We start from the raw sequence: 11233 nt of genomic DNA on the forward strand, positions 1-11233 counted from the left end.
TCAAGAAACGGCTGAAAACACATCTCTTTCATCTTCATTTGATCTTCTAACTCTAGCACTCTCTATTCTAATGCTACTTCTAATTTTATCTGCTTGTTTTTTTAAATTAAAAAACTTGACCCTCTAACATTTGCACTCTCTATTCTATTTCTATTCTAATGACCAATCCATTTTTTGGGGGATTTGTAATTTTTTAATAAGTATCGGTTCAGGCACCGTTTAGGCACCGGAACCGTTTTTAAAGTATCGATTTGGCACCGGTATCGAAAAAAACCCAAACGGTACCCAACTCTATTAGCATCTCGCTCAAAAATTACCAAAGAGTTTCTATATTTTTCCTATTTAAAACTTGACTCTTCTGTAGTTACATCGTGTACTAAGACCGACGGAAAATGAAAAGTTGCGATTTTCTAGGCCGATATGGCTAGGAACTATACTCTCATTCCGGCGTAATAATCAAGGAACTTTGCTGCCGTACCATGGGTGCAGCAGGCGCAATGATATTACGCAGTGCCTGAAAATAGGCTTATTGGAAGTTACGTAGCTGGGGACTATTTTCAGGCGCTGCGTAATATAATTAGGCAAAATATAGAAACTCTTTGGTCATTTTTGAGCGAGATGCTAATGGTCTAATCAGTTTCAATGATCTATGCTAAGCTACAGCTAAAAGTGCTACCGCCAGACCCGGAGATCGACTGAATGGATTAGAAAACGGTCAAACTCAACTGTTTAACTCTAGGGGAGTTGAAAAATAGTGGAGTGTTCCTTTAAATTGAGCAAATACTTCCAACAGAGGAACTGAGGAAGTCAGGCCATGTAAAATTAATGCTGGCCACTAGAGGGAAATGTTGAATACGGTACTAAGGGTGTCTCTAAATTTTGAGGGCCAGTGCTGCAGTGATCTAATTACATTTTTAAATCACTGGATAATATATAAAAGCTAATACAACACTGTTAACCTTCACATGATTTCTATTGAATATAATTGTTACTGAATAGATAACCAACCTTGTCCCTCAAGTGCAAAACTATTTCTACCAAAAACATTTAAATCTGTTTCTGAACAGGAATAACTTTTACTATTTACTATAACTTTTACTATATATATATAAATTAGGCCTGCTGGTTATACAGTATAAAGAAACCCGTAGAATTTGACTGGATTTAAATAAATTCGGACTTTGTATATGTTACACCTGTTTGTATCTTATAGAAGCCGATAGAGGGCAATATGACTAAAATTTTAAAGATACATACCGTTTTATACACTGCAAAAAGACAGGACTTACCTTTGACTGACAGTAAAGCTGCGGCTTCTGTCAGTTACGACCGTTGCAATTCAAACTGAAGTCGCGTGACCTGTTTTAACCCAGAGTGCTGTTTTACTAAAAACATATTTAACATAATGACCCAATGTGTGTAGCCCATTAGTTTCATTTCTTCTTTGATTATGTAGAATGTTCTTTCTGAAGAACAAGAGATGTATTCTAAATAGCTCAGGTGAGAGGAGGATGCGGCTCCGGAGCGCGCGCGCATGAGGGGGTGTGGCCACTCTCATCCATCAAAGTGCTCATGCTAAAAGTTGATGGCGTTTGACATGCGGATTGTCTGTTGACTGCCTCCAGTAATGGACGTCAGTTGATCAAGCGTTCATCAGCACTGACCTGATATTATTTACTTACAGGTACGTACATTCAGAAAGAAATTAATTTTCTGTCACTTGCTGTTGCATTTCTCGTAGTTTTCCGATAATCAGTGATGTTTGACTGGCTTTTAATTATTCCCTTGTTTGAGAGTTGCACATTTCAAAGTTTGATAACTGCCTTGTCAATATATTTTCACCATAATTTTGGACAATTTCGGAGTTAACTATTTTGTTTAAAAAGGCAGTAGGCTACTCTAATAATGTAGTGATCTCTATTGTATTTGTTTGCTCGGCCTCTTTTGTAAACATACATTTGGGATTGCTGTCAGTAAAGCAGTAATGTACAAGTCATTTCGTAATGTAATTTTATGCAAAATAATGATTTAATGAATAATTTCATATATAAAATAGTAATTATATTAATGTTTATATTAGTGACATTAGTATTTATATATAAACTAACAGAATGACCACATTTGTAAGCTATACATAATGATAGCCAAGTCAAAAGCATTACTTTAAATGTTGAAATAAATTAAGCAGCGTTCAAAAGTAGAGAGACCAAAGTACGTGTGATATGCAAAGTTGCCTGTATGCTTGATAATATAAATTAAATGGTTTGTTTAACTGCCTGTTGAAGTTCCTGTGCATATTGGACTTGTAAAATATAATCGGACTTTGTGGTTTGCTCACACAGCTACCCTTTTTAAATAAGCAACTTGCTCTTCCAGTGTAAGTGTTATCATTGGACATTTATATGTTGGCTATTTTTAATTCTCGACAGTAATCCATAGGGAGGGGGAGGGGGGTGAACAAAAAACTACACTTAAAGGGGTCATATGATACTTTTTTAAAGATCATTATTTTGTGTATTTGGTGTAACAGAGTATGTTGACATGCTTTAATGTTCAAAAAACACATTATTTTTCAAATACTGTACATTATTGTAGGTCCTCTATGCCCCGCCTCTCTCAAACGCTTCGTTTTCTACAAAGTCCCTCCTTCCGACAAGCGCAGTCTGCTCTGATTGGCCAGCTGACCCAGTGCATTGTGATTGGCCGAACACCGCAAGCACTCGTAGGAAATGTAACCCCCCTTACCATAATTGCTAGCTTCATCTTTCAAAATAAATGTAAAGACAGAGCCCGAAATGGGAACAGAGTCGCGTGACAGACAGTGATGAAGCTGGTATGTGTTTGCAGTACACAAGCCACGGTTAAGACAGCTGACTCGTTCGGCGTCTGTCTGCGGCGCCCAGCTACATCGTGTTGTACTTGTAAGAATTATTCTAGACATGCCGAAAATTTGACGCTACAGCACAGCAGCTCTTCTTCTTCGTTTTCTCTGATGCATTAACTCTGCAGCAGCACTTCTTCTTCGTCGTCTTGTCTGATGCGCTCACTCAACCAAGTGTTCTAATCACAACCTCGCCCCTCCCCACCCCCCAACCATTCCAATTTCTGTAGGCGGGAATTATTTGTAATGATATTCCAATGAGCCGCTTTGTGATATCACAAAGCCCGGAAACCAAACGCTGTAGTCCAAACGAGCCGTTTGCTGTAGTTCTTGAAAAGGGATTTTTAAAAAAACGAAATATCTCCCTTTGGAGTGGACTTTGAGATTTGTAACTTTCTAGATCTTTTTTTATGCCCAAACATACACACTACACACTGACTAAAATTAAAAAAGTGAAAAAGCATAATAGGACCCCTTTAAGACAGCTGACTCCACTGTGATGTGACTCTCGCGCTCACTCACTCTCACTCACTCACTCACTCACTCACACACACACACACACACACAATGCGCAAAACTACGCATTTGAACAGTCAATAGCAAATACTTAAATTAATAACAAAACAGTAGCTTTTTCAGAAGTGCCGCATTGTCATTTTCGTGAACCTATCCTAGGTTCACGAAACGGTCGTCCATAAAATGCATTGCTGTTCTGTTGTAAGTAATCTTAAAGATTCCTAAATGCATCTACATTCGGAAGGCCAAATAAAATGCTTTTGCTTTCGCCTAGAAACACACAGCGTCTCCCTGACATGGCTGCTTCAACACTAACTGCGGTTACTGAAACCACGCCTTCTTTCTTTGCGTGCACATTTGGGCGGCATTATGCAAATTATGCAAAATATTCCCACATAGTGAGGTAGATATGTGGGGGCGTGTTAGAACGAGCCGTTTTAGGGGGGCGTGGCAGAGTCTTAACTTTGATAAAGAATATCTCTTTGGTTTTGAGACTTTAGTCTTTGCAACTTCAGGGATCTTATCTATGCACAATCAGCTTGTAACACTCCAAAGAGAAAGGAAAACTTGAAATTGCATCATATGACCCCTTTAACAAATGTTATTGATAGTACAAATCTTGGATGCCTAAAAGTCCAACGTTCATTTAAATATTCTTGTTTGTGTAAGAATTCTGGGTCTGTATGACACATTATTTGCCTCTCATTTTTTTGTATTTTTATATGTATATTTTTTCTGATATTTCTATCAGATCCCTCCAGATTTGTCCCCTCCGTGTCCTCCAATGGATGGAGTTCCAGTTGTAACGACAGCACCTCTACCTCCTTTTCGTCCTGACCCCTCTAGGTGCTTTAAAAATGAGACCTCACTCCTCATACATATTGCACAGCCCCCTCCCATGGGCCCTCCCCCTCCACCTCCTCCACCACCTCCACTACCACTACCACTACCGCCCCCACCCCCACCTCCACCTCCGTCATCAATGGGGGACCCCTTCACCCGGACTGTCCAACAACGTTCCAAAATGCGCAACTTCAACTGGGATGCCATCCCCAGGCACAGCGTGTTGGGCAAATACAATGTGTGGACAGCCCAACGCAACCTTGAGAACTTTGAGCTGGACACTAAGCGAATGGAGGAGCTTTTCAGCCACAATGAGCACCACAGTTTGGTCCGTAGGGGTGGGACGGTCAGAAAAAGTGTGTGGGGCCTTTCGCAAATCACTACAGAATCTGAAAATGTAAGTGGCACTGCTTAAAAGTTGATTTAAGCTGAACTTTGCTGTAAAGATGATAGTCATGTATACCTACAGCTGTACTTGCCAGTGAGGCCCTTTACTTGAGACAGTACTGCAGGATTGAAAGGCAGCTCAGATGTCCTCTCTTGTGTATCAAGATTCAAAGTGCAAGACAGGAGCAAGTGGGTGAATTAAACATGAAATCTAGTGCTCGCTAGTGGCCTGCATCAACCCAATCTATTACTCATTTGTGTCTCTCACCTATGAAACATTCAGGCTAATGATCTGGACAGGTGACTGCAGTATTGATGCTCTGATAAAGCTTTAGTATTGGACATACTCTCTTCTGAGACCCATTGAGGTGGAAGTACAACTTCTCAAGTCTTGAAACATCTCTAGCTTTGCTCATTTGTTTTCCTTCTTGTTTAACCCTCTTGTCCCAAAGGCAATTTTAATGGCTTTTTAATAAATAAGAAAAGTATCATCAATGAGAAGTGGTAAAATAAAATGACACACTTAAAATGTCCTCAATTAAGACATTTATATTACGTGGGGAAATCCCAGGTATTAAACATGAATGAACACACTCACATTTTCCCTTAAAAAGTGTTTAATTTTTTTCAGAATTACTGTGATTAATTTACATGTGCAGCATAGTGTTCTCTAGGACTCCAAACATTAAAAGGAAAAACAATACATGCACTATAACTGGATTTTTCTACAAGTAAATGTCATATTTAAATTATTTTTAATTTAATTTCCTTCTTACTGTCAATCATCATAAATATTTACCAGTGCTCTCTGTGTAATTAAATTCCAGGAAGACACCTTGTCTTTTAGATTTTACTGTTATTGCACAAAACTAAGTGTAGCCAGATGATTTATGTGCTGGTCTTGTCACTACTGTTATTGTTATCTATTTAAGGAACATGTAATGTTTGTACTGTTTGAAGTTAAGCTCAGAAATGTTGAACTATTCATAACCATGTAGGCACATGTCTTTTTGATTCTACTTCCATCTTCTCTTATACAGTGAACGATGTGCTTAACTTCATGCTTCCTAGATTTTGTTTTTAGTTGCTGTCACTAAATATATAATACATATTTTCAGAAGACTTTCCTAGTTTATGAGAAATTGACACTGTATTTATGTCTTTTTAGGTATCAATTCTCAACGCCAAGAAAAGTATGAATATTGGGATTTTGCTAAAACAATTTAAAAGGTAATGTACAGCATAAAATTAATAATTGACTGTTTTCCTAAAAATTCCTAATTTCATAATTTACGTTTTTTTTGTTTCGTTTTTTTCATTTCTTGAGCGGATCCTGTACTTGTTCTATGATTGCCTCGATAGCAAGGCAACGAATCTTTGAGTTCCTAGAGCGTTTGAGTCTGTCTTCTCAGTCGGCACTTTCATATATAAATTTGTATATAGTAAGCCATGATTTCTTGTGTTTTTTTTTGCAGTGCTTTCTTTAAAAACATGAAGTAGTTTTTTCTCTCAGTGCTTGAGGTAGAAATTTCCAGTAGAAAATGAAATGAAAGCATGTAGATAAAAATCTCAATCTAAATTGATTTGAGTGTCTCAAAGAACATTGCACTGAATTAAGTCCATTATAAGTAATATGTGTGACAAGCTGCTGAGAGCACACAAAGTAACTCTCAAGTAGGCCATTTATAAACATCTCATCTCTCTCATCTGTGTTTGATGCACTTTGCAGGCTACCAAAGGACATTGTGGAGGCTGTCAGGCACGGTAACCTGTGCTTTGCTTCCGGGAAACTGAGAGAGCTCAGCAAGCTGTTGCCCGATGACATGGAGGTGAACTGGTTTTCTCTATTTGACCTCATCGTGCTGTGCTATTGATCAGCGACGTGATCAGCTTTGTTTTTAATGCTCTTCTTGAATTGTCAATTTCCAGAAAAAGAAGCTGATGTCATTCAGTGGAGATCTGTCTCCGCTAAACGAGGCTGACCGTTTCATGGTGATGCTAGTTCAAGAGCCAGGGTGCGTTTTCTTGTCACAGTTCAAAGCGTTTGAAGGGCCAGTTTCTGTGCTGTTTTGTATAAATGTGCTCACAGAATTTCCCCCATGTTCAGATGTGTTAAACAGCTGATGGAAATGGGCTTTAGCTAAAAAGCAGCTAATAATTCTGTGACATTTATTTGTTTTTAGGTATAAAGTGAGGATAAAGAGCCTGCTCCTCAGAGAGGAGTTTTTTCCCTTTATTGAGGAGATCAAGCACTCAATTGCTGTCATGACTACCGCTGCTAATGGTACTTTTCATCTTTTTGTTTAGGAAATTATACAGTACAGGCTATCACACTTATTAAGTCTCTCTCTCTCTCTCTCTCTGTCCCAGTATATATATATATATATATATATATATATATATATATATGTATGTATGTGTTTTTTTTCAGGATTTTTAAATAATAACATTTATTAATGCCTTTACTGTTATTTTTCATTAATTTTACTATATATAAGTGTTTTTGTTTATACAGTACAGGCTATCACACTTATTAAGTCTCTCTCTCTCTCTCTCTCTGTCCCAGTATATATATATATATATATATATATGTATGTATGTGTTTTTTTTCAGGATTTTTAAATAATAACATTTATTAATGCCTTTACTGTTATTTTTCATTAATTTTACTATATATAAGTGTTTTTTTTATTTTAAATCTTACTGACCCCAAACTTTTCTCTGCCTACCAGAGTTGCTGGCATGTGATGACCTACATTCAATCATCAGACTGGTGCTGAAGGCTGGCAACTACATGAATGCTGTGAGTGTCACATGGTCTGTTTTGTTTGTTATTAATACACTATTCCATCATGTGAACTGAGCTGATAAATGACTCTGACTGTATCTTGTTTAGGGTGGCTATGCAGGTAGTGCTATTGGCTTCAGGATGACATCATTGCTCAAACTGGTGGATACTAAAGCAAATAAACCTGGCATGAACCTTATGCACTATGTGTCCATGGTAGATGAAGTGATCACTCTTTTCAGGAGTTTTTATTATTAAATGTTGATTCATGAATATATTACTATACTTTTTTGACACTGTGACTGTGTATTTATTATTTTCTGTTTATTATAGCAAGCCCAACAAATTGATGAAGCTTTGCTGCATTTCGCTGAACAGCTTCAACACATTGGGATTGCTGCAAGGTAGATATAATACAGGCTTTGTATTGTTTAGGTGATGCATTTAGGAGTAAAATTCTACTTTATCCTAATTAGGATCCAAAAGCAGGAGGTGGAGATGGACTTTCAAAGGGAGTTGGAGAAAATTAGGGAAGCGAAGATGGACGCCAGTAAACAGCCTGATTTACTACATCAGATGGAAGCATTTCTTCGTGTAAGAAGAATTTGGGTTTTTCATGCAATTTGCAGGAAAATGCATTGAAAATCCAGTGTATTGTCAGGTGGCTGGTTTGACAAAATATCTTGGATTACCAGTATTCTGGGAATAATATATGTCTGCTCCTGTACAGATGGCAGACATCAGGCTTGCGGACGTGGAGGCCTCCCTTCAGGAACTGGACAGCATCAGTACCTCTGTGGCAGAGTACTTCTGTGAAGACCCAGCCACATTTAAGCTAGAGGAGTGCTGCTCTATCTTTCATTCCTTCTGTGAGAGGTTTGAGAGAGCTACACAGGTAAAATTTCATGTCTTATAAAGGAAAATGCAGGATACTTTAAACTTTATAAGCAGGGCGGTGCCCCATGTGTGTTGTGTTACAGTTTGAATACTTGCATCAAATTTCTGTTGCTTATTACTTACAAAATGTATTTTGGTTTTAGATATGAAAATTTAGATAGGATTTGTTAGCCTGGGATGAGTTGAAATCAATTTCACCGCACATTTACCTTGATTTCTTTCATGGTTTTATTCACACCGTAATGTTGCATTTCATCTCTGTCATGCTTTTCTCTGACACTGTTGAATTATTGGTAAAAAGGTGTATTAACAAACTTTTTTGAAAACAAGACAGGACAAAAACTTTCAATTGTGATGGAAGTGATATCACAATTTTATTTATCTTTTTTGTAATCAACATCAATGTTGTTATATGCAAAGTACATTTGCAGGCAAAGTCTTGGAGAACAAATAAAGACAAGAATAAATTAAAATAAATGTGTAACGTGTAAATATTTGTATTAAGATTCAACAACTGCAACATAAACTGACATTTTTACAGACATTTGACAAACAGAATTGGAATGAGTCCCTGAAAGCCCCCCCAAAAAAAATTTGTATCTGTATCTGTGCAAAAGTTAAAGAAATACCCACACCCACTTTTATGTCCTACAGGAAAACCGTGAGCGTGAGGCAGCCGAGACTCGCAAGCGACAGCAGAGTGAAAGAGAAATGCTGACCAGAATAGCTAAGTGCCGATCCACCGCCACATGCTCCAATCGGGATGTGACCGATGAAGCCTCTGCTCTGGAATCTGTCCTGACCAGCTTTCTCAGCCAACGTCCTTCTCGCAGGAGGCCTGGTGGGCTCACACCTGTCACAGACAGCCCCATCAAGAACATCCGCCCTCAGGTTGAGGAGCGTGAGGGCAGGAGGCAAAGTCTTGGAGAACAAATAAAGACAAGAATAAATTAAAATAAATGTGTAACGTGTAAATATTTGTATTAATATTCAACAACTGCAACATAAACTGACATTTTTACAGACATTTGACAAACAGAATTGGAATGAGTCCCTGAAAGCCCCCCCCAAAAAAATTTGTATCTGTATCTGTGCAAAAGTTAAAGAAATACCCACACCCACTTTTATGTCCTACAGGAAAACCGTGAGCGTGAGGCAGCCGAGACTCGCAAGCGACAGCAGAGTGAAAGAGAAATGCTGACCAGAATAGCTAAGTGCCGATCCACCGCCACATGCTCCAATCGGGATGTGACCGATGAAGCCTCTGCTCTGGAATCTGTCCTGACCAGCTTTCTCAGCCAACGTCCTTCTCGCAGGAGGCCTGGTGGGCTCACACCTGTCACAGACAGCCCCATCAAGAACATCCGCCCTCAGGTTGAGGAGCGTGAGGGCAGGGGGAATCTGGACAGCCCTGTGGAAACCAACGAGGAAAAATTCTCAAAGTTGGAGGAGGAAAAGATCTCAAAGTTGGAAGAACCAGAGAACACCTGCCAGAAGGAGGAGGTTCCACATAGCACCGTTAATGAGATTCAGCGAGCACGTGCCGCATCAAAAAGAGGACAATGCATTGATGATGAACTGATTCCTGAAAGCGACGACCTCAAAGAAGGTGGGTGTAGCAACACCTCAACTAAACAAGAGTTTGAAGATGGAGAGATGAATAAAGAAGTTGAGGTGATTGGAGACATGGATAAAGGAGAAGCAAGAGAGGAGGACAACGAGAAAATAGAAGAAGCAGACAAAATGCCCGAGCTCTCCAGCAAGATCTTTTTCTTTCAGGATTGCGTTGTTGGTGGTCTGAATGGAACAGCTACACCAGATTGTTCCCGTGGCCATGGCGTGTGCACCTCCACTGCTCGAAAGAGGGATATTAAAGAGGTAGAGCTGGCCTTGCAGAATGGACTGGGAGGTCTAGGCTCGCCGTGGACCGTCCTCAGCCCTCGTATCTCTCCCCATAATACGCCTCACTGCAGACACTCCTACTCCTTCTCCAGGGTGGACATCCTTGATGATGGGGTTTGGGCGTTACCTGACACTCCTGTACGCGACAAGCCCTCGTTCTCCCATAATGCAGGTGTGGGGACTTCATCCTCATTACCAGACTGTCCCTCAAAGCGAATTCCAGCACAGGGGACATTTATGAGGTCTGCATCACTTAGTGACGAAAAAGACTTGGCTCCTAACTTCAAACTGGGACAGATCTTTCAGAGATGCTCTGGACAGGAGCTTCCTCCAGATAAGAGACCGGAGAGCTCAGGACTTGTATCTTTCTTTCGACGCTTTGGGGAAAGAAACAGGGCAGGAACTGTTGGTTAAGATGGCATGGAAAGTTCTTCAAGGATTTTACTTTGCCATAAAGGATATGATGAATGTAGACAAATGGGAACTTGTCTTACAACACTATTGATGTATTTTGTGTTCTTATGCAAATCTGCGGTGATGCATACTGATGCTGACATTTTAATATTTTATTAGTTTATAGTTCAGCATTGTTACTTCTAACAGGATGCTTTTATTGGTTCACAACATTGAATTTCAGGGACAGAAAAGTTTTATTGTTGCTCTTTGTCTTTTAAGGTCTGTCTCATTTTTATGTAATAAAGTGTGGACCCCACCTTTTGAAGCATTTGTTATACCTGTCTTTTTTAAATGTTTACATATACAACAGCCCCAGAAAAAATGGACACTGAAGCCACATTTATTGCATTGTAGTGTTCTTGAGACAATGATGAGGCCTTTTGCAACATGGGAGTGCTTATTGCGATTAGCCTATGGTGTTGGTGTCACTATTCAGTCATGTAGTCTGTGTTTCCTTTCTGCATTATTTCTGCTGCAGTCTGAACTTAACACATTCTCTCTTTGTCTGCTCTCGTTCATCAAGATGGAAAAAGTGGAAATAAGGAGAATTTTCCATGTTGTCT

The 11233-nt window shown here is 39.2% G+C and overlaps 1 protein-coding gene across 2 annotated transcripts; it reads left to right on the forward strand.

The window, feature by feature from the left end:
- Window positions 1–1543: 1543 nt before the first annotated feature.
- On the forward strand, window positions 1544–10908 carry LOC107555182 (FH2 domain-containing protein 1-like). 2 transcript variants are annotated; one of them, XM_016237898.1, is made up of 13 exons: window positions 1544–1684; window positions 4149–4637; window positions 5796–5857; window positions 6357–6456; window positions 6557–6642; window positions 6811–6911; window positions 7360–7430; window positions 7524–7631; window positions 7749–7819; window positions 7892–8009; window positions 8146–8310; window positions 8967–9209; window positions 9693–10908. In XM_016237898.1, exons 2-13 carry the CDS (start codon window positions 4182–4184, stop codon window positions 10626–10628), a joined length of 2517 nt encoding a protein of 838 aa, XP_016093384.1. In that variant the 5' UTR covers window positions 1544–1684; window positions 4149–4181; the 3' UTR covers window positions 10629–10908. The 2 variants fall into 2 exon arrangements, with proteins under 2 accessions (XP_016093384.1, XP_016093385.1); XM_016237899.1 differs by lacking the exon at window positions 8967–9209 and having other exon boundaries at window positions 9450–10908.
- The last annotated feature ends 325 nt before the right edge of the window (window positions 10909–11233 follow it).

The sequence above is a fragment of the Sinocyclocheilus grahami genome, unplaced genomic scaffold (assembly GCF_001515645.1).
Source record: "Sinocyclocheilus grahami isolate Dianchi unplaced genomic scaffold, SAMN03320097.WGS_v1.1 scaffold526.1, whole genome shotgun sequence".
In the NCBI taxonomy this organism is placed as follows: Eukaryota; Metazoa; Chordata; class Actinopteri; order Cypriniformes; family Cyprinidae; genus Sinocyclocheilus; species Sinocyclocheilus grahami.